Below are 26,764 nucleotides of genomic sequence, written 5' to 3'. Positions count from 1 at the left end.
TGTGTGTGTGTGTGTGCGTGCGTGCGTGCGTGCGTGCGTGCGTGTGTGTGTATATATATATATATATATATATATATGCAGAATAGGAATAGGAATTATTGTTTAATTCATGAACAAAGTATATATATGTATATGTATATAGCTTTGCTTATGAATAATAATAATATTTATAAATAAAAAAATATTTATAAATAAATAAATAAAAATTATAAATAAATAAATAAATATTTATAAATAAATAAATATGTATAAATAAATAAATAAGTATAAATAAATAAATAAATAAATAAATATTTATAAATAAATAAATAAATATTTATAAATAAATAAATAAATAAATATTTATTAATACATTTATTCATATTTATTAATAAAGTAATTAATAGTTATAAATACATAAATGTATTTATTATTTAAAAATAAATAAATAAATATTTATAAATAAATAAATAAATAAATATTTATAAATAAATAAATAAATAGTTATAACTAAATAAATAAATAGTTATAAATAAATAAATATCAATAAATAAATATTAATAAATAAATATTAATACAAATATAAATAAATAAAAATAAATAAATAAATAAAATAAATAAATAAATTTTATTTATATTATTATTATTATTTCATTCATAAACAAAGCAAGTTGATCATTAAATACTGTCTGCAAGAATTTGGAAAGGTGATAAATATATTAGCATTGACTAACCTATAAAAAGCTGCCAAGCTTTCATCGCCGTCTCCTCCCACAGAGGGCTCACATCTCCCATAGAAAGCAGGCCATCTTTCCCAACAGTCTTAGCAGACAGGTCGATCTTGTAGGCCTCCTCTAGTGTCTGTCTCCTCTCCTGCATGACTTTACACCATGTGCTTTCCACAAGCATCATCAGCTCGGATTCCACTACAAAAATCAAAAGCACATTCAAGTTTACTTTCAATTGTACTCGTGTGTCTGATTGATTTTAACTAAATAGAAGAAAATACCGACCCTCTGCTGAATTGATCACATTGGTCTGTGACATCGCCCGGCTGTTCTTGTGTGGAAAGAGGTGTCTCCAGATTTTTCTGGATTGTTTTTTCTGGACTTCACATCCAAAACCATCAAGAAAGCTGAAAGACAGTGACAAAGCCTTGATCACGTGGAAACCAAAGTTTTTCTTAGCAAATAATGAGTAATGAATGGCGTGTGACCTTTAGGAAATCTTGAGTGTCATCTCAGAAAAAATAAATCATATTAAAAGCTATTTTAAGCGGGTATTACTGTAAATTAGGCTACTACTCCATGGGCTTGCGTACTTGGGACCAACTATTGGGTTATTAAAAATGTAGATCTGAATGAAGTATGAATGACTCAAATATGATGCTACTTTGGCATCATAACTTTACTAAATGTGCCATTTTTTGCACAAACATTCTGATCTGTGCATTATGCTTCATTAAAGAGATAGTTTACATAAAATGGATCAGAAGCCCCATTAACTTCCATAGAAGGAAAACGAATACTATGCAAGTCAATGGGGCTTCTGATCGGTTTGGTTACAACCATTCCTCAAAATATCTTTCTTTGTGTTCATCAGACCAAAGACATTTATACAGGTTTGTAATGACACGAGAGTGAGCAAATAATGACAGAATTTTAATTTTGGGATGAACTATCCCTTAAATTACTCTATTCATAAAAACTATGTGCAATTCTCACAAAACTGGCTTTTTGCTGACACAATGAAACCCACCTGCCAGAGCGGATAAGCATGAAGCAGTGCAACAGACAGCTTAGAAAGTGGACATTAGCATTGTAAGTTGCCATCACTACATCCCAATGCTGGTGCAAAACATGAAGGGTCTGAATGATGAGCTCCTGCTCAGTCGGAGTCTGCCTGGGACGGGACAGGAAGTAGAGCAGGGCTCGGTTCAAGCTTTTATACAGAGCACTGATCGTCATCTCTCGGTTACCCTGACCTCTCTCCAGTGCCTGATGTCAATACAACCAAAATTTAGATAAACTGTTTATCTAGACTTTTAATAGTAATATGCTGTGGGTTAAATAAGAAAATAACTCACCACTGTTATCTGCTCTGCTATGAAGACCAGCAGGCTCTCTGGATCCACCACAAACATGCCAGAATAGAGTCTCTCCACCAGCTTTTTAATAAAGAACGGCACATTCTCAGTCAATATGGTAGCCTTTCTATCCTGCTTGGACTTGGATGGATCTGGAAAAAAATTAAGGATTTGCCATAAATGTGAGAGATGCAATTTACAAGAATTTACACTCTAATGATCTAACAAATCTTTTGCATTTGATATTTAAATATAATATAAAAAATATAATATAATATAATATTTTGCATATGTTTGCTTTTGGTGTAAAAAATACGTTCATGCCATTTTTCGCACTTTCACACAAAGATGAAGACCGGCTCTGATAGTCACAGAAAGACCTCTACTGTTTGTCATAAATATCGAAGTGTAAAAAATGGCTTAGTATATGGCAAAAAATATTTGATTTCAAAAAAATCTAATGCAAAACGATTTCATGACCAATAAATATTTGTTCTCAAATCACCCACCACTGGTGAGTATGGAAAAAAGAAATGAATTTTGGATTATGTATTGTCGGTTCTATTTTACCATCTTTGGCTACATGTGTGGACTGGCCCTCCTCCTGCCCTGTCATTTGGATGATGTCCATAACAAACTCCAGGAGTTCAGTCTGAAAGCTTTGTCTCTGCTCTGAACAAACACCCTCTGGAGAAAACTGAAAACAAACCATTCAGAATGTTAAAGCAAATAATGATGAGGAAGAGTGACACTGTAGTCACCATCGCTCTCTTGGCTTAGCTGAATAGAGGACTAGTAAACCTCCTCCAGCATGCAGTACCATCATAACTGAGCAAAGAGTGGCACCTTATGGAGGAATGATTTTATACACATAGTAACAATATGAATACGATATCCGTACTTTAAAAGACTGATTTTTATATTTCAAGTATTAATAAGGGAAATCAATTAAAAGGCATAATAGAGTCTTAGTCCATTTTATTATAATTCCTACATATATAATGTAATTGTAAATACATTATTTTGTGCATTATTACATCAATCAACACTAGTATTGCTAACAATAAGGTTTGCAGGATTAAGTAAAACCCTTTATTATTATTTAACCCAAGTTTAATTATTTAACATTAATGTGTAACATTTCCCACATTGCTTGTGTTATAGACATAAGGGATACATCAAATATATGCAGGCCAAATTTTGGGACAATTATATTACACAAACTTAAGAGTCTAACTTTTTCTAATTCAATAAAAAACCAACTAGCATGCATCCATCCACTCATCCATTAATATCCTACTTAAAATAGGCAACACTTTAGCACTGTGCATGGCTTAATTTATTAAATTATTAATATTTTTTACATTTCTCACATAAAGGATTAGTCCATTTTCTTAAAAAAATCCAGATAATTCACTCACCACCATGTCATCCAACATGTTGATGTCTTTCTTTGTTCAGTCGAGAAGAATTTATGTTTTTTGAGGAAAACAATCCAGGATTTTTCTAATGTAATGGACTTTAAATGGACACTAAACAGTTTTAATGCAGTTTAAAATCGCAGTTTCAAGGGCCTCTAAACGATCCCAAACGAGGCATGAGGGTCTTTTCTAGCGAAATAATTGTCATTTTTGACCACACTTTTAAACCACAACTTTTCGTCTATCTCCGGTCATGTGATGCGCCAGCACGACCTCATGCAATACGTCATCACGTCAAGAAGTCACGGATGACGTATGCAAAACTACGCTCCAGTGCTTACAAGTGTGGCTAAAGAGGACCGTTCCGACGTTGTTGTATGTGGAATGATACTAATTAATGTCTTTGTGTCAGTTTATTGTTTAAAATGGTCCGCAAATGTGCGTTTCATATATGTAACACGTGACCTTTCCACGGCATTACGCAATTACGTGAGGTCGCGCTGGCGTGTCACAGGACCAGAGATAGACAAGAAGTTGTGGTTTAGAAGTGCATATTTTTATTTTTATTGTCAAAAATTACAACTGTTTTGCTAGATAAGACCTTTATGCCTCATTTGCGATCGTTTAGAGTCCTTTGAAACTCAGTTGAAACTGCAATTTTAAACTGCATTGAAACTGTTGCGTGTCCATTAAAGTCCATTAAAATGAGAAAAATCCTGGATTGTTTTCCTCAAAAAACATAATTTCTTCTCGACTGAACAAAGAAAGACATCAACATTTTGGATGACATGGTGGTGAGTAAATTATCTGGATTTTTTTTAAGAAAATGGACTAATCTTTTAAGGGAAAATTGCTCACCTCCAGTAGCTGTATTAAAGGATGTACGCAGTCTTTGGCAGAGATGTTAATAAGGCTGTCCATCAAGAGGATGCGGATGAAGTCACACACCTGCTTCCTGCCTGGGTGGGAGGGACGAAGCAAGAGGGACTCCTCCACGTTACCAATTTCTTTTGAACCCTGAACACATGTAGAGCTCTGTGAGAAGATGCACTTCTGTAAAATACTCTATCACATGCCTATGGGGTAATAAAATGTCTCTTGGGTATATTCAATAAATGTAAGGTGCAGCCCCTAAATGTTTCACCTCAGGGGTATCAAAGGGGAAAACAGCACTGGCCAGCGCACTGAGAAAGTCAGGGGTGGTCCATAGGGGGTCTTCAGGAAACAGACTGTGTACCAGGCAGAGGAACTGCATCACGTTACCTGGGTACTGGACTTCCCAGCCATCTGCACTTTCTGTTACAGGCTTATGGAAAAACACAATTATACAAATGCTGAGGAAAGTCGGTTTAACTTGTGTCGTAACACAGACACGGCTTACATGTAACTGGATTATGCAATGCGTTTGCAATAGGGGACTTGCAATCATCTAACCACCATCTAAAATACAACCTCAATATTACATCATCTTTTATTTATGGTAACATTTTGAAATATATGACACCCTTGACATGAATATTGTTTCATAATAACTTGTTGTGACAAGCCAACCAACACAAATTCTGACAGCCACAGTTGAATAAATCTGGTTGCCAAAATAAGTACACATATACAGTATAAAACCACAGGTGACTATTCAATATTATTTATTAATATTATTATTTATTAATGTTATATAAAATACAAATCATTCTGGTATCAACCTCAGTACCTCTTTGTAGTGATATCTAAAATATTTTTTGCACACTAGGTGGTGCTATTCTTGCTATTCTTTTATGCTTGTGCTCCCTATTACACATTTTACTCAGTAAATATCACTAAATTTATATTTTTTTCTTATGTCAATACATTTAGCAGTGTTATAATCCAGCTGTTTATATTGTTATTCATAAATATATGATTTAGTTCAAATAACGGATTTACTTTTAGATCAACCCAACGTTAAACCCTTTAACTATTTACAAACAGTACTGCTGAATGTTCAACAAAAACACTTACCCTGGTAATGATAACCTTGATCAGTTCTAAAAGAACACAGGCTGCATCTGCACACAACTGAAACCCAACTGAAACACTGCAGCTGTCAATCAAACTCTGAAGCATCACGTCAACATCTACCTGCAATCAAAAAAAAAAAAAAAAAAATCATAATGCATCTCAACCAAGTAAGCCTATAGTTTAATAAGACAAACATCATGAGGGAGTGATATCAATAAACATATGTCCCTAAAGAAATGAATTGGGAAAATGTTGCTGATACCTCTTCAACAGAAACCTGAAAGTCTGATTTTCGTAAAAGCACTGCAGCGAGAGATCCGTAAATCTGAGGTAGGTGAATATGGTTGACAAGAAGCGTCTGCAGAATGTCAAACCCCGGGCAAATGCAGCTCAAACACTCGTACGACCATGAGTGATATTTTAAATTATCTACAGGCAATAGAAAAAAGCAACAAAATCAAAAATACTAAATAAATGTTTCTAATGTACTTATATGCGATTCGGACATACCTGTGATACTGGTAGGCATCTCCATGGTCCCCACTAATGTTCCTGGTGCCACACCGTCTTTGAAAATGACCAGGATGTTCGGATTAGACAGGAAGTGTGTAAGCAGTGTGAGAGCCAGCAGCACTGTGCCGGTATGGATGTGGCCCTGCAGGAAGAGTAGGAACCAATCGGACCCCAGTGCGAAGAACACCTCTTCCTGGGTACTGCCATTGAAGAAACTTGTCAGAATACCACTATGTATACATTTGTGTCATTGAGATCATTGAAACAAGAACAAAGAGAACCTCTCAGGGTTACTGTGTTAAGCCTGACTCACTCTGTAGACATTGAAGTGTTTGAGATGATTAGAGAAGACAGCATAGAGAGCAACTGGTTTCTGATCCAAACTGATCTTCCAGGTGTCTGACTCCAGCCTAGAACAACAAAGAGGATGTAAGGAATGAGCTTAGTTCTCAAACGAACAATGATTGAGCTGAGCTGCTAAAATGATCAATAAAATGAACAAAGCTCATCTCTGTTTTATGGAATCAAGCGTTTTATTGAATATCTGTACCTTGTGATTGATCATCAAAATCCAGATCGGAGAAAGTGTCATTCTCGTTTAAGGTGGGAGGCAGAAGACTGTGCACTAGAAAGAGCCCAAGCCTAATGAACAAATAGAAATGCAAGCAAACATCACCATTGTTATTAATAATGTAATGTTATTACACTGTTATTACCTTCGACAAATCATACTTTTATTTAAACTTAAAGGGACATTCCACTTTTTTTTAAATATGCTCATTTTCCAGCTCCCCTAGAGTTCAACATTTGATTCTTACCGTTTTGGAATCCATTCAGCCGATCTCTGGTTCTGGCGCTAGAACTTTTAGCATAGCTTAGCACAATCCATTGAATCTGATTAGACCATTAGCATTGCACAAAAAATAAACAAAGTTTCAATATTTTTCCTATTTAAAACTTGACTCTTCTGTAGTTACATCATGTACTAAGACCGACAGAAAATTAAAAGTTGTGATTTTCTAGGCAGATATGGTTAGGAACTATACTCTCATTCTGAGGTAATAATCAAAGACTTTGCTGATGACACATGGCTGCAGCAGGCGTAGTGATATTACGCACTGCCCGAAAATAGTCCCCTGCCATTGTATAACTAAGGGGACTATTTTCGGACAGTGCGTAATATCAATACGCCTGCTGCAGCCATGTTACATCAGCCAAGTCACAGATTATTACGCAAGTTTTAGAGTATAGTTCCTAACCATATCTGCCTAGAAAAACGCAGCTTTTAATTTTCTCTCGGTTTTATGTCGCGTGTACCCAAAAACGCGCTATTTGCGCATAGTTGGGCGGTTGAACATTTGAATTCACTCGCTTCATTTGCGCGTGAAAGCTGCATGTGAAATTCTAGTCATTCGAGAAATTTACGCGAAAATGGGAGGGGGTTCTGCGACTCTGCGGAGACTCCGCCTCGCTTCTTGTAATCACGTCACTACTACAGCAAGGTCCTGATTGGTTAACGCGGCACGGAAACCCGCTTAAGTTCAGATTTTTCTACGTGTGTGTTTCCCGCGGCAACGCCCAATTCCGCGCCACAGGATAATAATCCGTGTGTAATCACGTCTTTGCATTTACTTAACATGTAAATCACCCGTGCTTGCCGCCTCTACCGCGGCTGGTGTAAATGCAGCATTTGTACACGATGTAACTACAGAAGAGTCAAGTTTTATATAGGAAAAATATCGAAACTCTTTGGTTATTTTTTTGCGTGATGCTAATGGTCTAATCAGATTCAATGGATTGTGCTAAGCTGTGCAAAAAGTGCTAGCGCAGCCCCGGAGATCAGCTGAATGGATTTCAAAATGGTAAGAATCAAATGTTGAACTCTAGGGGAGCTGGACAATTAGCATATTTTCAAAAAAAGTGGAGTGTCCCTTTAAACCTTTGGTAATTGCATATGACCATACAGGCTTATGAAACATATAACTGAAATTGACTTTGCCTTCAAATATAGGCTCACTTCAACAAGCAACTAATAAAAGGTTTGTCATGCCTCTTGATGTCAGTGGTGTTGAAATGTTCCTCGAGGAGGGATCGAATGATGGTACAAATGACTAACACCTTCCTACGGGTCACACTGGGATCATGCAGCAGGATCAGAAGTTTTCCCATCATGTTGAGTCTGTGCATGACCTCAGCATTCTGTTGATTCTTACTATAAACAGACATATTCATCATCATCACAGTCAAGTATCTACACAGTCAAGTGTGCTTCCTGTTAGAAGGTTTATGCATGATTGATAAAGAGGAACCGGGCCCTGAGTTTCACATCACTTCACACAGCACTCTAAAAGTAAAGTAAAACATACCATGATGACTTCAGAAGATCAGCAAGATGATTTAAAACACGAAGGTCGAGATTTTCTGGCGTGTTCTGCCAAACCTTTAAAGAGATGGTAAATGGAAAGTTGCTACTGTATGAATGGAGCAAATGTTGTATTGTAACAACATGAATGACAACTAGTGTTTTTGTGTTATGTAACAATGGACTATTGTATAATGCACAACCTGGTAACATGGCCACCTACATCAGTTACCACATGTACAGTACTGTGCAAGTCTTAGGCCACCATGCCAGAATTAGATATGTTGTTTTTGCAATGTTATAGTGATCATTTATAATTGTTTCTCAGTCTCTTCAATAAAATACATCCATAAAATACAGGAAATGTGTATGTAGTATTACAAAACTGTATAAAAATGTAAACTGAAGTGTCAAGTTTATAGGGTAAAATCCTTTTTCACTTGAGATAAAGCAGGAAACTGCAGGATCTCTTAAACCTAAATACATTTTAATTCTAATTTCTAATTTTAAAGAAATTAGTCTTTTTACTTCATTCTGCTCAAAAACGCTTATGATGTGTTTAATGCCAAGAGAGGTCACACTAAAGACCGACGATGCCTAAAGAAGACATTTAGTCCTGAAAATAATTTTATTTTTATTTTTTTGTACATATTTCCTGTATTTTCTATTTGTATCTTAACAAACCTTTTAAAAAATAAATATTGATGGACATTAAAACTTCTAAAACAACAAGTCTGGTGGTGGTGGCCTAAGACTTTTGCACAGTACTGTACACTTGTCAAACAGTCAGTCAGCTATGTCGAGGTATAAAGAGCACATAATGTATTAATAGTTATGACTATATCACACAAATTTAAAACTGACCTCGAAGTCACAGAGGACGTCCTCGAAGGCTCTGACGTTTGGTATTCGAAACGCCCCACTATCCAGCTCCATCGTGCCCACAATAGACAGAATGAGCTGAAATATTCTACTGCTGATTAGCTGAGACTTCACCTTCAGCAGGAAGGACAAAAGCTGGAGACAAAAACCAAGTCAAACCTTTAACTTTGATGTAATGCACTGCAATAAGCATGACTTCACTGGACAGCATTACCTTATAACCATTGGTCCGTTTCATCTCCTGCTCCATCACAGGGTTCGTCTCCAAAACTGAAAAAAGAACTTTGACCGCAGCATACAAGGAGGCGTCGTCTGAGGCCATCGCAACCAAGCTCAGAATGGCTGAAGGTCCACCGATATACTGGAAACTGCTAGTAGCACTGAATGACTTGAAAGTTCTTACTCCTGGAAATGAAAGTATGAAATCAGCCCAACACAAGTTAAGGTACAGTACAGATGCTGTGTTAAAAACAGTAGCTAGCGGATTTGAGGCTTTACCAAAACAACCAATCAAGGCTGCCCCAATTGTCCGAGCAGTCCCACTGAGGTTCTGACTGATATTAAGGGCCAGGAAGACAGGAGTAGAGTTATCACGTGATGTAATCTCCATCTGTGAACAAAATAATGGATTAATAAACCATCATTCAAAAACCAATATAGCAATCAAAAGTGTAAAGTAATTAAAGTTTATTAAAATGTTATGTGCATTAAAATTAAAAATAATTTTTAACTCTTTTCCCGCCATTGACGAGTTATCTCGTCAATCTGCAATACCGCTATTATCCACCAGGTGGCACTTCCACAACTTATAAAACCTGGAAGTATCCTATAAAACCTGGAAGTTTTAAAGATCGCTCCGAATTTGATCTCTATTAAAAGTCCTTCACAAAAATGGAATTATCTCAGCTTTTTGCTCAAAATTTTGTGTTTTTTTTTTTTTTTTAAAACCTACCCATATTTAGGGGGTGATAAAAAGAGAACTATTGAAGGTAGGCACACGGGTCTGTTCTTCCATTTAATATATTGTATATTTATATATTTAAAGAATAGCATTTTCTTGAAGGCATTAAACTTTTGTGAAAATCAAGAAAAATAATGGGAAAGAGTTAAAAGTAATTTAAACTAACAATGGTATGAATACTCCAGTATATATAAAGCAGGTTGTCTCATGGGTTTTCACCATGTTGAGATCATGTGACCAGGGCAATATTAGACATAGAATAAATGAATCATGAATTACTCATTTCTATAATGGCATCTGTAACCCAAAGCGTTTGCTTTTATCAATTACTACAAATAAACAAAAAACATTGAATATACCTTTATATAAATCATTTTATGAAACAAATTAACCGGTACCTCTTTAGCTATAAGTCGAGAGTCCACTTCATTGTATTGGTCTCTGATGTCTGCTACTGTAGTGACAGTGGATATTGTCGGATTTATGCCAAAGGAAATTCTCTCTGGAGAGGCAATCCTAATTTGGGACATCTCAACATCTGTCTCGCCTCCTGATGCGTACAAATAAAAATAGATCTCTACAAAATTCTGAAGTGTTTTGGATTTTCATACAAGACAGAGAGGCAACCGTCTCACCTTGGGCATTAAGAGCAAGATAGTTTCCAATGTAGTTTGTGCCCTGCCCATAAATGTTCCCCACTTGTTCAGAACTCAACGCCTCCTCGAATAAGTAAGTAGGACCGACCCGCCATACCAGGGCAGCACGCTGTTTCCATAGAGATGGAGTACCGATAATCCCACACACGTCAATGACTGCAGAGGGATCCATTGAAATGCACTGGCCAGGAAATGGCTGAATATACTTCATCTGCAAAGAGAAAGATATTTTAAAGTTTATGCTGAGTATTTTACATGAACATTTTACCCATACAACAGAAATTTGAGTGAAAAATACAATGATGTCAGATTTGACATCAAATCCTATTGGTTCTCATGTGTCTGGTTACCAAACATTATAATGCTAAACCCATAGAAAATTAAAAGTAAAGACAAGAAAGTAAATCGATGCAGATATAATTTTGGGGGGGGGGTTAACTATTCTTTTAATAAAAACTCCCTGCACCAACCTTTGCTGTTCCTATTGCAGTTTCATTCATATACACGGTGAGCATACAGCTCTTCTTGATTCCTTTGGCCATAACAACACATAAATGGTTCCATTGACCAGATATTAAGTGTTGGGAACATTTAAACCGCACTGAGGTTGACAGCATACTGGGAGTCTGGAGCTCTGGTTCCATCATGTCTGCATAACAAAACAAAAAATTGACACACTCCATATCTAAACCATTAGGAGGTCCACCTAATTCCTTACATTACATACTGGAAAAAGGTGCATTACTGATCCCTTTAATGTAAAAATTACTTTTACCCAAAAACTGATAAGCTTCCTCCTCTGTGGAGATCACCAAGCAGCCGTCAGTGGCAGATATACTAACAGACAGGCAGCAAAACTGGTGCTCTGCACGAGACATGTGCCGTATAATGGTGAACAGACGCACAGGGTGGGATTCACAGGCCGAGCTGAACCTACAGATCATGAACCAGCAGGAGAACGACATGCCGGCTGAAGGAGGAAATCCCCTGCAGTCTGTGAAGAACACAAGATAGCAAAAAAGGACAAGGTACATTACACCTGTATTGCATTATTCCAGCAGTCCTGTGATTTAAAAGCACAAAAATGCCAAAAAAAATGTTTTACCAGTGCCCAAGCCTCCTGTGGAGATGCAGTCTGCACTGACACCCTTCACTGTGGCAATAGATGGCAAAAAAAGACATCTATGTGGAAGAACATTAACAGAATAAATAAATAAGTGAGAGTTCACCCATATATAAAATAAAAAGCATGAATGACTTTAATGGAAAATATCTGTTTATAAAAGGACACAAATTCTTGCTTGAACACTGCGTGGGCATTACCCATAGCCGCTGTCTGTCATGTCAAACTCCACAAAGGAAGGGGAATTTGAGACTTTGTGTGGTTGAAAGCTCCGTGGTGAAGTGATGGAGACAAGGCTTATGATTCTGTGAAGAGGAACTACTGTCCTACTGCCTGAAGATGTTTTTAGGAGGCTAAAACTTCGTTTCATTGTCTTTCTTTGTCTTTTCATTGTCTTGTTCTCTTCTGTGTCTTTGCTCTGGTCTGTGTAATAGAAAACAGAACATAAAAGAAGTTGCGTTAACATGAGACAATAATTCATCAAATGTACCAAAAAATGTTTTTTACGAAACAGGAAGTGAGCCAAAAAGGAAGCCCGAAAGGACTGAGGAGGAACCGTACGTGTGCAAAGGGCCTCTTCACCGGAGACAGAAAACTGACTTTTTCCACCACACATCAGAGGATCTCCAAGACACAGGAACTGCCTGAGATGAAGCATACCATTGCAATGGCACAGAAGTATATAAAAATATTTTATTTAAACATAAATGGTCAAGAGCATTTTGTGTTAATAAAATTCCTTAAGGGGGACATATCATGAAAATCTGACTTTTTCGGTGTTTAAGTGCTATAATTGGGTGCCCAGTGCTTCTATCAATCTAGAAAATGTGTAAAAGAACAACTCAGTAACTTAGTTTTGGTAAACCATTCTCTGCAAGTATGTGAAAAAATAGGTCTTCGAATTTTGGCTCCCCTTGTGATGTCAGAAGGGGATATACCGCCCCTTAATCTGCACTATCCAAGCACGGCACTGTCATTTAGTGCAGAGATCAGCTTATTTGCACTTAAAAGGACACAGCCAAAAAAGGCACATTTTTGCTCACACCTACAAGTACCAATTATAACATGCTATAATAAATTATCTGTATGGTATTTTGAGCTAAAACTTCACATATGTACTCTGAGGACACCAAAGATTTATTTTACATCTTAAAAAAGTCTTGTGAAATGTCCCCTTTAAGTATGTTAACTTCATACACGCACTCACCTGAGGTCCTTGTGATCCATAGACTGAGAGGCAAGTTTTTCCAAGATCCGAACTACAGGCAGGTGTAGCGAGTGGGAATTGTCTATGAGGATGTGTTTGCAGTAAGTGAGCAAAGTGGATAGCAGGCCAAACTCACACATGACCTGCCTGTTTCTCTCCGACTTCACTAGAGTCTGCACATGATGAGCTAGAGACATCTGAAGCTCTTCAGACAACTATAGAAAAAAAACATTTGCTTATTTTTTAGTAAATCTCAGAATTTTGTGTTAAATAATAAAATAACTAAGGTGTGACATACAAAACAGTGTTGCTTACTCACATGAGGGTCACTAGGACAGTAGATACTAGGCAGCAGAGTCATGATGAGTTTTACAGCTCCAGGATGAAGTATTGTAATGTCACAATAAATCCTGAATAAGAAATATTGTGCTTAAAGGGACACTCCACTTTTTTTGAAAATATGCTAATTTTCCAGCTCCCCTAGAGTTAAACATTTGATTATTACCGTTTTGGAATTTATTCAGCTGACCCCGGGATCTGGCGGTACCATTTTAAAGCAACACTATGTAGTTTTTTTTACCTTTAAATAATGTCTCCAAAGTTATTTCAGTGATAGAACAACTTTTAACTGGACAAATTGTACTGTTGCTGCAACCTGAGCAGCCTCCTAGCTGCTACAAGCACACTCTGAAAGTGGCGGTGGAGGGTAGGAAACACAGCCCCGCCCCTCCCCCTGCCTGCAGAAGAGTGTCTGATACCAGGCACTGTTGCGCTTTTCAACCACATGGGGGAGCTGTAAGTCATTTTTACATGGAAACTACATAGTGTTGCTTTAACATAGCTTAGCATAGTTCATTGAATCTGATTAGACCATTAGCATTTCTGCTGTAACATGGCAGCGCCTGAAAATGGCCCCCTGCTATTGAAAGGAACCAAGGGGACTATTTTCGGGCAGTGTGTAACATCACTACGCCTCCTGCAGCCATGTTACGACAGCAAAGTCCTTGTTTATTACGCCAGAATTAGAGTATAGTTCCTAGCCATATCTGCCTAGAAAATCACAACTTTTAATTTTCCGTCGGTCTTAGTACACAATGTAACTACAGAAGAGTCAAGTTTTAAATAGGAAAAATAATCGAAGCTCTTTGGGGTTTTTTGTGCGATGCTAATGGTCTAATCAGATTCAATGAATTATGCTAAGCTATGCTAAAAATGTTACCGCCAGACCCGAAGATCAGCTTGAATGGATTCCAAAATGGTAAAAATCAAATAACTCTAGGGGAAATGGAAAATGTGCATATTTAAAAAAAAAAGAGTGTCCCTTTAACATACATATTTTACATTTCTCAGTAGCACATATGTCAAAGCACAATAATGGTCCAAAATAACATGCCCGCCCTTTAGTAGAAACATATATCAAAATGCAAATGGTAAATTAAATCTGTGCCTTTATTACAACAGAATAAATTCGATTAAATAACCCATTTATGATGGGAATTGCATCACCATTGTGAAAACAACAGTAGTGCATGTATGTTTGGGTAAAGCACCAAAATGTAGATGTTATTTGTCTGTGTTAGAGACACACCACAAATCGCTTGTCTTTCTCATTTGATGTTAAAAAAAAGTTGTAAATCTGAATAATTAATCTAACAATTCTTAAAAATATATATATAAAAAATAAAAATAATAATAATAATAATTATTATTATTATTATTTTGCAAATAGTACTGGTGTTCTGTCTATTCTACAGATTCAATGTCCATGTTACCAGCTGGCTTAGATCACCAATTATGACCCATATTACAATAAATACACGTACACAATTTATAAAGAACGCAATTTTCAAAGAACATATTATACTAAAATCATAAAAACCTACCTCCCAGACTGTGTTGATACTGACATACTAGACTGACTCAGAGCCTCATCCTCATTGGACAGCTCCTCTTCTCTCTGACCTGGGACTGTGATTGGCCTCTCAACAGTCTCATTATTATCCTGCGCGCTTACACACGGATCAGCAGCCAGGCTCACACCTGTAGCAAACTGCTCCAGAAAACCCAACAGTTTCACGCAGTCTCCTAATGGTGGCGGCAACTGAGGTTCCGGCCTCTCCACCATTTCCACAAACTGCTGGAAGCTCCTGCAGTGCGAGTTGTCTTTGTCTTGATCTACAGGGAGCCCTTCCTGAAAACAGCCCAGCTGTAGCAAAGCGTCACCCAGTTTCTCACAGAGGCCGCTCTTGTGGAAGAAGTGGGTGTTAACCGGATGCAAGTGCACGGCCAAGGCGATGGTGTGTAAGGTGAGGAGGAGCAGATCAATGAGGCTCTGGCGACTGAGTGAGGCCCATACTCCCGTAGGATGTTCCAGCAGTGCTCCTTCCATGTCCACTACAATGGAGAGCAATCCGGTAAAGCCTCCTGAGGTACGGAAGGCATTCAAACTGTTTAGGCTCCCCAGAACTTTCATAATAGACTGTGAAAGACACAAGGAAAGGGATTATTACAAGCAGTTCAAATAGAAAAGCAAATCAAAGAATATTCCTGCTGAAAAGGTTATGCTGGTGGATGAGCATAGTCATGGTTAACCAACTTACATATTCTTGTCTTTCTGGCAAATTTTTCCCATTTTTTCAGACAAAAAAATTTACCCTGCCTGTGAAATCTACCCTAAAGTATCATAATCTAATTATGAGATTATGGGTATCAATGTTTCATCGATTTCACGTTGATTTCAGTCTTTGACATGACCGTACTCAGTCAATATTAAAGATATCAAGGATATATTTTTACAGAATTTTGTTTACATTATGTATGATGATTTGATGCAGTAAAAATACTTAAGTTGGGTTTTCATAGGCATGCTGAAGCTCACAACTGTAAAACGAGCTAGAAATAAATTTCTTGTGGTCAACAGTACAGCAACATCCTATGCTGTGGACGAACATCTAAAAAGCAACATACAGTATGCAGGTGACCAGCAATGCTATCAAGGATAAGTTATAAGTTCCCTCCTTTGACTATTCTGTATTTGTTCTGCTCACAAATTATGCATCACTACCGAAAAAGAAAGGAGGGGACTGTCGTTTCGAAGAGTCTGGTGCAAAATGGATTAACCTTTATTTAATATCCATGCTAATAAATCAAAGAGCTAATGTGTCATAAAATGAAGCCCAAACCGAATCAGGACCAATAGAAGTAATCAGAATGGCTTTGACACTTTTCGCAGAGTGGTAGGGGTGAATCCAATTGCCAGCAGCCGTAACCCAGTTACACTTTAATGGTCTGCATGTTAGTATTCCTGCGCTTGAATCTTAAAAAATGGCCATGTACAGTAACTGAATAATGTAGTTATGCATAATTGGATTCCTCTCACATTCTCTGATCTGATATTGCTCATAATTTTCTCTGCATCGCACCCCAAGTCTACAAGCTTAATCGAATGAAGCTTGAGTTAACAGCTAACTGTATATTAGCAAATCAATCTGAGTTTACCTATAATGCAATTAGGCTCCCAAAAGCTGAAATAATAAATTCACTGGCTCATTATGCTTTAAACGCGTTATAATTTGTTAGAATTAGAAATACAGGCTGCATTTAGAGACAGGTAACACAAAGCTTAGTTTTAGTAGAAGCCCTTCTAATTACAGTATATCCCCATTATACTTTGCAACCAACAACTGTGAGATATATTTTAAAGGCTCAGCTTTTGTAAGAGAACTGTAACTTTAAAACATAGATTCTGTTTGTATTTTAAACATAAGGAAAAATAAGAAGGATAGAAATATATGAAGAGTTTGGTTCCAAAACGCAATAAATCCATTTTGACTAATTGAAAATGTGTTTTCTATACCAAGAAAGTGACAAGATGAAAACCAATATTTACTGTTACAAACTTTCACATAGCATCTTTAGGTTATAATAAGATCAAAAATTTTAATCCATAATTTGATTTTCAAAGATTTATTATAAAAACTGATTATTTTTTCCCGCAAAATGCAATAAATCCAGAATTTTTTTTTTAAATGCTACAAATCTATTGAATCAATTTATAAATGTGCATTCATCTTTGCCATGTTATATTCATTTAGTTGACCAGTGGTATACAATGATTAAAAAGAAACATTAATGGCATTAATCAAAACACTTTGTCGTATTAAGAACACTGTCTTTGCTGTTGTCATCCTTGGGACGTCGTCGCTAAACTTTTTTGACAGCGATCAGCTGTAAAATGTCTTGGTCCTTCTCGATTTCTGTTGACTTTGCGTGAAATAATGATAAGATCCGTTGGGGTCAATGTGTTAGCATGACAGAAGCTTGATGCTGTCGTGTGAGAACAAGCAACAGCCAGCATTTGTCCTTCACCCGAGAGACTCTCACATAAATTATTTGATTTTGATGGCTTACGTTTCTTGACCGCCACAGAAAACCACCACAGATTTATCAATGCCATCAGAAGTATTATTTTGTTTTTGTTTGTTTGTTGATCACAAAGTACCAAGTAGATGAGAAAAACTAGGATTCTGTGTGTATTCAAAGCGCCACCCTTATTGTTTACAATGCGTGGAATGGTGCCCTGTGATTGGTTAAGCGGATTTATTGCATTCTTTAGGGAATGAAGACTGGTCGTTGTCACGGTTTGGGAAAAAGGGAGAAAAGATGACAGAATAACACGGCGGATATCGGATTTTGCATAAAATAAACAATTTACTTTTTAATACTGACCAGATACAATACTGATTTTGGTGGTTACTATTTTTTTAAATGCCGTTTATTGCGTTTTGGAACCAAACTCTTTATATGGACTAAGAAAGGTAAAAGAGCAAACTTTCAAAGACACTGAAAAACTAAAATGAAAGAAATGAGCATATACCTGCAAGAGGTCCTGTTTAAGTTTGATTTCACTCTCCGTGGAGGAGCAGAGAGCTCCGATGGCTGTGCTCATGTATTCCTCTGCATTTACTTTGGAGAGCTGCTCGAGAATACACAGAGTGGGACTGCGAAACTCTTCAATGTCTATGAAGATCTTCACATAGGGAATCATCCCCAAATTCCTGATGAGCACTGTTAAAAGCCAAAAGAGACCCATTAAAAGCCATTTCCAAGTTGAATTTGTACTGTATCTTACTTCAAATGGCACTTGTCATCTGTGAAATCCATGCGAAAGTCTCATACACTGTAAAAAGTTGGATCAACTTTACTTCAATTGGTAACATCCAAAAAAAGGAAGTTTATTCAAGGTAATAATTCACTTTAGTTTCACTTCAGGTGATTTTTTTTACCAATTGAAACTTTTCGCTTTTATAGTGTACTTAGATTAGAGCAGGAGTGGGGAACCCTGGGTCCTGGAGGGCCACTGTCCTGCAGAGTTTAGTTCCAACCCTCATCAAACACACCTGAATTTAATTTCCAAGTAATCCTGAAGACTTGAATTAGATTTTCAGGTGTGTTTAATTAGGGTTGGAACTAAACTCTGCAGGACAGTGGCCCTCCAGGACCAGGGTTCCCCACCCCTGGATTAGAGCATCAAAGTTTGATTTAACTCTTTTAGAAAAGCAGAAAGCATTGGAAAAGCTTTTTATACACAAAGTTTTAAACATAAACCATGGCCGGTGACTTTTTTCAAAGGCGCATAATGCGAAGTTTGTCATAACATGTATGTAGCCCGTTGTGTGTGGTTCGTGATTTCAAAATGTGTTCGGTACTTCGATTGAACCTACGTGCATCACGTGTCTTGTCAAAATAAGTGCCTGCTGCAGACGCAGCTGAAGGGTTTATGATAAATAAGATACAGATACTCACATAATCTCATGCGTAATCAGAGTTTACTGTAAAGGGAGTGTCTTGCGTGTATTTTGTGAACGTGAGCATCTCTTTTATCATAAACTGTTTGGACGCGTGTGCAGCAGGCACTTATTTTGACAAAACCCGTGATGCACATGATTTACATGACGCAACAAACACAAACACGAGCCACACAGATGACTCTCCGAACACATTTTTGAATGTGTGCCCCTCGGATGAGCAGTCACAATCCGCCACTGCAGCAATGTTTTCTCTGTAATAACCAAATTAAAATAAATGCCAGCACAGTAGAGTCAGGTCCTGGTGATTGATATACCCACAATTAATTTAACTAACCAGTGTTTCTGATTGACTGCGTGGCCAGGGCTGCAACTACATTCAGAATGCCGGTGGTCAACTTTCTCTCATAGTCGTCTTCCTTGTTCTCAATTACTGTCAATACATAAGATAACAGATCAGATTAGGCATCTGCATTCCAAACATTCTTGGTACATAGTAAACCCCAGATGACTTACCAGCAACACCAGCCTTTCTGATGATCTTAGCCCTTTTTTTAAGCTCAAACAACAGTTGTTCCATAAGTCCACCATCACTTAGGACTTCTGACATCAATCCGCTATGCATAATGAGCCTGTCAAAGCACTCCAGAGCTGCAATGCTGAAAGCCTCCGAACACCCCTGCTTCAACACTGCCTGAACCTTCCTGATAGTCTCATGTGGGATATAGGAGAGCTGGAACATGACCATCTCGAGCAGTTCAAAGAAAATAAAATGAACGGGCGGAGGTTTCTGCCACATGCACTCGGCCAGTTGAGCCAGTGACTGCAAAGACCACTCAAGAAGGAAGAAGTTTGCCTTTTCCCAAGACCAGATCGCCTGGATGGTGCGAAGGATTTGGCTGCAGATGACTGTGTTGCTCGAGCGCAGGAAAGAGGACTGGATGATTTTAAAGGCTGTGAGGTTTTTCACCGATAAACCTGAAGATGTAAAGACAAACACGCAGTTATATTAGAGAAGCTGCAAAACATGTACCCCAGCTTTCACTGGGGCAGTACTGACCCTTTAAAAAGTTTGTATTACCACTATGTACAGTTATGTATGCATTTGATACCAAACTACCAATATGTACCGTTGAAATAATAATAATAATAATAATATGTATATTTAAGGTAAAAAGTTATTGTTGGTACCAATATGTACCTCTGTGGTACTAATGGACTCTTTTAAGTGCAAAGCAGTACTTCTTGAAATAATTTACAAATTAACCCTTGAAAGGTTTTATGTAATTAAAATCAAAAGAGTTAATAATAAACACATGCATTATGTTTAAGTTAAATAATTTTGTATTAACATAGCCTTGACACAACCATAAAATAGTTTATGTAACATCATGTTCCAAAATGTACATTATTAATGACATTATGAACAACTAAGGGGTCATGCAAATAAGAAATATTGAGTCTGTATTGAGTTATTCTCACTTATACTGACGCAAACTGTGTTATATGACACAAATGAATGAGAGTATCACATCTATAAACACTCAAATGTGTCAAAACATTAAAAGACGGATTGGCTCTACAGACAGAAATACACTGATGTTTATGGTAAATAAATATAACTGCAGAGGGTAATATGATTGAATTTTACACATAATTAAAATTACATCAGAGGCAAATGAAATAAGGCTAAAAAAGCCCAGCATTTCTCTCACTCAGGAGTGAGGTGCTCTGGTGGTGATGAATGGAGGATTGTAATACAGATGAGGAGAATGGATGCAGGGTCTCTTAACTGGGTTAGTGAGGAGAGCTACACTTCATCATCCTGGACATAATTGCCTTTTCTTTGGCGTTAACATGAGGTGGCGGAGAAGAGATGCAGTGTGGCACTTGGTGTCTGTCATGTAGGTTTACCTTTAGCCAGAGTGGGGTCAAACCTGAAGTCAGGCGGCTGGGGGTTGTTCACGCATACGGCCACTTTTAACTCAGCCTTGCCAAACAGGGTGAATGTTGCGATGAGGCCTAGAAGGTCTTGAATGAATGGGAAGTGTTCCTCTGTCACTTCCTCCTCACAGCTGTAAAAGTACAAACAATATCTCACTGTTATAGTCCCATGGCATGTACTGTATATGTTTGATAACATCAGTACATGTTTAAACTTCATTTGTGACCCAGTCTGTGAAAACCTAGCTAAGGACTTTTTTGTTAGTTACTGTTTTTTTACTTAAACAAAATAATTTTACTGTAATCTAAAAAAAAAAATAAGTTATATATATTTAATATTGACTAAGTAAGGCCATGTCAAAGATTAAAATCAATGTGAAATCAATGATTGAAATCAAACTTTGATGCTATTAATAGACTCCAGGAAGGATCCACGCCAGAGCTGCTGACTTTGGGGTGAATCCATCCCAGAGTCTATTGCTATCTGGCTAATCTCATAACTAGATTATGAGACTTTTGCTTGGACTTCACAAACAAGGTCACCTCTCTAAACACGACATGAAATGTGTTGAAGTTTTTATCCAACACAGGCCTGGATCATGCATGACCATTGGACCATTTAAACACTTTTTTCATGACTTTAGCAGTTCTTAATCACAGGACGATGTCATTTTGTAAAGCTTGCACTTGACAAAGAGCACCTATGCATACAGTTGCTAGAAAAAATTAATGCTTATGACTTTTTAGGTTATTCCTATACAAGTCTGGGAAACAGAATTTTACATTGTCCTAATAATTCCCCGGACTCCTTAAAATTGCTATATTGTGTCACAGCTGGGAAACACAGTGACTTAGAGAGCTGACATGATCCCTAATGTGATTGAGCTCAATTTACCACTCAATTATCTAATTCAGCTGCATTCAAAAGTATTTGCAGTAGGAGAAGAGGACAGAAGAAAGAAAAATAAGTTACAGAAGAGAACGGAAAGTACCCAAAAAGTCATGATCAATATGTACTTGTTAAAGGAAAACACCACCGTTTTTCAATATTCTACTATGCCACCATACTCACTTGTGTAACTACTAATGTAACTGTCTTTAAATAGGGAAAACATGGAAGGGTTTGGTGGCTTCTAAATTCATCCCTGTTTGGATCCTAAGGAATAAATGGGGCTAGGCTAAATGCTAACACATTCATGACGCACTTTAAAAAGATTAAGTGCACGCATTGAAAAAAGATAGGTATGTATTAATTAGTCTAAGTTGAGGTAAGAACAAGAATAGTAAAATATTAAAAACTGGTGGTGTTTTCCTTTAAGCAAATCTGTTTCCATGATATTATGATCCACCTAAACACTAAAGTCATCAAAGGCATTTTGTCTTTTAGTCTGTAAAAATAGTTTACCAAGCAAAATGCATGAGCTTACCGTAACAAGGCAGCCTGAAAAATGTTGTAGGCATCGTTGCTTTCAAACTCGTCAAAAAGAGCAGGGTTGACTGGATAAGAGTCCTTCACAAAGCTGAAAACACTCACGGCCACCTCAGCTAAAACATGTCCGGGGACCTGCTTGCTGATCTTATGCATGTTCTGAATGCAGATCTTCATACAATTACTGGCTATAAAGGCAAGAGAATCAAAGAGATAATGCTTTATACTTTATAAAAGCAGATCTAATTAGATATCACTCTGAACGGTTAAAGAGGAACTATAATTCCCTATATTAATGAGTACATTTGTCCTAATTCTCAGGATTAAACTTCCAGATTTGGAATAAGATTATGTTAAATTTGAATTTCAGCAGATCTCCAGCTAAAAAAACAAGTAACGTAATCCTTTTTGGAATACTAAGTGTACAAAAAAGCAAATTTAACATCATTGATGTCCAAAGTGTTTACAGCAGGCTCCCTATCCCTCTTCAGTCAATATCAATATTTTATAAACAATCAGACAAAAATAAATTGCCTGAATGGATAAAAAAATGAAATAAACTCCAGTGGGTTGGGGTATGTGTGTGTGAGATTGCTAACCTTGCAGTGCAGGTACAGTGTTGTGAGCTTGTGCAGCAGACACAGCTCTGAGCACACGAGATGCCTGCCGTCTCCATGATGGACTGCACTGATCCCACAGGAGGGTGAGAGAGATGATCACATTTGAAAGCTCCTTGGTCTCCACTAGAACCTCTATGAAACGCACTTGCCTGCACAGCTGCAAGATCGCCTGTGAAGAGTGTAAACGCTGCCTTATCTCTGTGTTTTTAACCTAATGCATTAGCAATCATGTGTATACATTAATATGAATACAAAAAAATCTACCTATTGGAGCAAGTGTACTAAATAAATGCCAAACATATGAAGGAATGTAACTGTAGTTTGTGTTTTTAATAGACAATTTTAAACCAATCCTTTCAGTCCTTATTCACAAAAAATTTACATACCCAAGTAAGAGTGTCCTGAAAAGAGCATTTAACTTCCTCTTCAATGTCATCTGGAGAGTTACAGTTCACTTTTCTGGGAGGTAAAGCTACAAACAGGTACAGACACTTGACTAATGCACCAGGTACACCTGTCTTGATCATAGCATCAACTTCCTGCCAGAAAAACAAAATAAGATTTACTGACCTGAACACTTAAGTATTTAATAAAGCCAGTACAGTATGTAATAATGTCAGTTTATATAGTAGTTTAACAAGTGAGCAACCAAGTTAAAAATAGTTTGTAATCTCAAGTTTAAATGTTAAGATCTTCCACTGACATATTTATTCTGTAGATAAGAGTTCACTGAAAGTTGACTGAAAAAAAGGAATAAATGACTGAGCAACTTACAGAGTCTCTGTCAGACAAGAGAGAGATTGATTTTAGCAGAAGCCATCCTTTGTTGCAGTTGACCTCTGACATCTGAAAGAACTGCTCCAAGTCATATCGAGCTTCCTCTGTTTTAAACAAAACCATGAAATCAACCAACAGGACAGTAGAGTCAAGCCATCTAACTTATAATCAACACCCAAGAGACAGACAAAGGTTTTGGATTACACAAACGCTCTTATCCATGGTTTTTAAGAAGTCTGATTAATTAGTAATAATAACAAGTTTTTAGTATAAACATGAATGCATCAAAAAGTGCAAATTTGCCTAGCTTATGTCAGATATTTAAGAAATGAAGAAGTGAGCCACTTCCCTCTCTCGGTTACAGTAGCTTTTTAGTTGGCCTTTAGAGAGACCACTTATGCAGCTGATTCACAGATAACACTGATGATCTACCACTTTACAACTTCATAAAAAATGTGCGTATTCATATGGGTACCTGCAGGCTTCTCTGACACTCTTTGCTGTATATGACACACAAACGCTTCTCCAACTTGCTGTGCCAAACTCTGGAGGTCCAGATTATCAAGGATGCAGTCACTCTCTGAGACCTTAGAAGATTAAGATCGTCAATTCTCCTTAAACAACTAGTTTATGTTGGCACAAAGATAATCAAAACTTTACAAAACATGACAAAATAACATTGACATTGAATAGCAACTAGGCATGGGCCGGTTACCGGCTTCAAGGTATACCGAGGTTTTAAACAGTCAAGGATTCAGAACTACTGAAATGTTCTATGATACCGTCTCCAAGGTATGAGCTGTGTTTATACAAAATTCATTAAATCATTAAAGGGACACTTCACCCATTTGCATTAAGCTTTGTATAGTTAGAACCCCAGTCATGTTTTTGAATGGTCGTGCATAATTTCCTCAGTTGCTACTGAGACAGGAGAAATACAGATTTTAGTGTTGCACTTCCTTCTTTCAATGATGTAAAAATCATCATTTTGCATCATTGAAAGAAGGAAGTGCTTTATCTTTGTTGAGGGAGTGAGACTACAAACACCCCTTTTCTTGGTCAAATAGGCACCAAATTCGAAATGTATGTTACATTTCGACTATAAATATGACGCACTTTCAATAAAGATTAATGTTTCTACGGGTGAAATGCTCCTTTAAGTCATGTGATTGATTTGATGTTTACATTTAATATACATTACGAAAATATTCTATATTTTTGAAAGCATATTATAATTTAAATGCTTTTTTTTACCTGGCATTTGAAAAAAAACACATTTTAGTGTTGCAATGGCAATAACGCAACACCGTGAAACCGTGGTATATTTTTGCTAAAGGTATTCATACAGCCAGAATCTTATACCAGCCCATGCCTAATAGCAAATGTATACTAATAAAATTATGAAGGTATTTCAACCAACATTCCCAGTTTCAGTCCCTAATTGTGTGTGACTTTTTCAAGTGAATGTGTGGTGTTATTCTCTACTCTGGACTTGGTCAAATACCAGTAAGAATGCAGGAGTGGTAATAAGTAACATGTGTAAACTCCAGCACACACACACACACAGAGTCTCAATAGGTCATGAGTGTTTGTCAACGCTGGCCCAAATCAGATCAATAGTACTAAGAACAGATCAGTGTTGGAATGTAAACTGGAAATGCTAAATTTGGGTTTAAGCAATGGCTTAATGTTTTTCTGCGATAGTGAAAAGTCTGTTTAGGACTTAATTCGTGTAGGTTATTCCTTAATTTGTGGGTATGCCCAAACATAAACTGGCAGCATAATGATCTCTGTAATGTGTTTAGTTAGGCCCTGTCCTAATATGTTACCTGGATGAACAGCAGCAGGAGTCTGTTGAGCTCTTGGTCTCTTTGCTCTGGTGAATGTTTAGTTGTCGAACTGAACTGAGACAGCCGATCTCTCAGAACCACCACTGGATCTTCATCAGCTTTCAGGTTTCCATCTATCACATTTTGAATTCGACCCTTTTTCACTTTTACGCTGTCTGAACTCTCTCCTGAAGCACGGAGTTCTCCATTCTCCCTGTCGATTTTATCCATGTCTCGACCCAACTAATTAAAGAAAGGTATTACTTAAAACACCAGCACACTGACCAAGCAATACAAGTTACAAGTTATTTTCAATCATTTCTCTTGAAATTTCTTAATTGCATGTAATAGGGAAGTTCGCTTTGCACACCAAAGCTTTTAAACGCAGCTGAAAATGCCAGGCGGACGCCGAATGCCAGCTTTCTTCAGCTGAGCACTTTGGTTGTTGTGATACTTCTGCTTTGTTTATCAGTCATTGTTGGTTGTTGTGATATTTGTCCCGCCCCTCTGTGATTGGTCTGCCGTGTGAGAACTGACAGTGACAAGCTGAGCTTTTCACCTAAAGTTGAATATTTTCCAATATTTTTCGAGTGCCGGCTTTCAGTGCGAAAAAAAGCCAGCTGCCGGCTTTTTTGAAAAACGCTGCGCTTCCTTTGAAAACAAATGCCAGCAAGTGTAAAAGCTTTGGTGAGCACTTCTATCAACCTAGAAAACATGAAAAAGAACAACTCAGTAACTTTGTTTTGGTAAACCACTCTCTGCGAGCATGTGAAAAAATAAATTGTTCAGATTTCACCCGTTTTGTGCAATTACAATAATAATGCACTTTAAGTAAGGGATAATGTAGAGGCAGCCGGTAGTTATTGGGAAATAAGCCCCGACAGTGTGATCAGGACCCGACGCGAAGCGGAGGGTCTTGTATCACACTGAAGGGGCTTATTTCCCAATAACTACCGGCTGCCTCTACATTATCCCGCTTATTACACGGCTACTTGCCACATAAGAAAAAAAACTGGACATGAATATGAATTTGAAACATTTTATTGGCATATTTGTTTTAAATTAACATTTTTATCCTTCCGCCAAACTTTGCACAGATGCATAAAATGATCGTATACCTTATTAAGATCCTCTGCTTCTGTCTCCATTTTTTTCTCTTTAACCAGTCTT

At 37.2% G+C, this 26,764-nt stretch overlaps 1 protein-coding gene across 1 annotated transcript in view; it reads right to left on the bottom strand.

The window, feature by feature from the left end:
• Positions 1-26,764, bottom strand: part of wdfy4 (WDFY family member 4) — a 58,484-nt gene that overhangs the window by 29,421 nt on the left and 2,299 nt on the right. Inside the window, exons 3-39 of the mRNA XM_065296545.2 lie at positions 25,595-25,837; positions 24,241-24,352; positions 23,763-23,869; positions 23,375-23,527; positions 22,968-23,157; positions 22,367-22,556; positions 20,910-21,070; positions 19,512-19,973; positions 19,333-19,428; positions 18,065-18,255; positions 15,072-15,667; positions 13,508-13,598; positions 13,189-13,403; positions 12,543-12,625; positions 12,182-12,404; positions 11,964-12,040; positions 11,634-11,852; positions 11,329-11,507; positions 10,838-11,069; positions 10,601-10,752; positions 9,740-9,851; positions 9,456-9,646; positions 9,224-9,376; positions 8,364-8,437; positions 8,048-8,209; positions 6,548-6,639; positions 6,311-6,407; positions 5,995-6,197; positions 5,747-5,913; positions 5,485-5,604; positions 4,631-4,792; positions 4,345-4,503; positions 2,636-2,762; positions 2,066-2,217; positions 1,738-1,976; positions 993-1,114; positions 714-905 (exon numbers count right to left, since the gene is read on the bottom strand). Coding sequence (XP_065152617.1) covers positions 714-905; positions 993-1,114; positions 1,738-1,976; positions 2,066-2,217; positions 2,636-2,762; positions 4,345-4,503; positions 4,631-4,792; positions 5,485-5,604; positions 5,747-5,913; positions 5,995-6,197; positions 6,311-6,407; positions 6,548-6,639; positions 8,048-8,209; positions 8,364-8,437; positions 9,224-9,376; positions 9,456-9,646; positions 9,740-9,851; positions 10,601-10,752; positions 10,838-11,069; positions 11,329-11,507; positions 11,634-11,852; positions 11,964-12,040; positions 12,182-12,404; positions 12,543-12,625; positions 13,189-13,403; positions 13,508-13,598; positions 15,072-15,667; positions 18,065-18,255; positions 19,333-19,428; positions 19,512-19,973; positions 20,910-21,070; positions 22,367-22,556; positions 22,968-23,157; positions 23,375-23,527; positions 23,763-23,869; positions 24,241-24,352; positions 25,595-25,837 — 6,496 coding nt within the window. The remainder of the gene's footprint in view (positions 1-713; positions 906-992; positions 1,115-1,737; positions 1,977-2,065; positions 2,218-2,635; positions 2,763-4,344; positions 4,504-4,630; positions 4,793-5,484; positions 5,605-5,746; positions 5,914-5,994; positions 6,198-6,310; positions 6,408-6,547; positions 6,640-8,047; positions 8,210-8,363; positions 8,438-9,223; positions 9,377-9,455; positions 9,647-9,739; positions 9,852-10,600; positions 10,753-10,837; positions 11,070-11,328; positions 11,508-11,633; positions 11,853-11,963; positions 12,041-12,181; positions 12,405-12,542; positions 12,626-13,188; positions 13,404-13,507; positions 13,599-15,071; positions 15,668-18,064; positions 18,256-19,332; positions 19,429-19,511; positions 19,974-20,909; positions 21,071-22,366; positions 22,557-22,967; positions 23,158-23,374; positions 23,528-23,762; positions 23,870-24,240; positions 24,353-25,594; positions 25,838-26,764) is intronic.

The sequence above is a fragment of the Paramisgurnus dabryanus genome, chromosome 20 (assembly GCF_030506205.2).
Source record: "Paramisgurnus dabryanus chromosome 20, PD_genome_1.1, whole genome shotgun sequence".
Taxonomy (NCBI): domain Eukaryota; kingdom Metazoa; phylum Chordata; class Actinopteri; order Cypriniformes; family Cobitidae; genus Paramisgurnus; species Paramisgurnus dabryanus.
The sequence above is the reverse complement of the archived record's forward strand: the minus strand, read 5'-3'. Positions and strand labels throughout refer to the sequence as shown.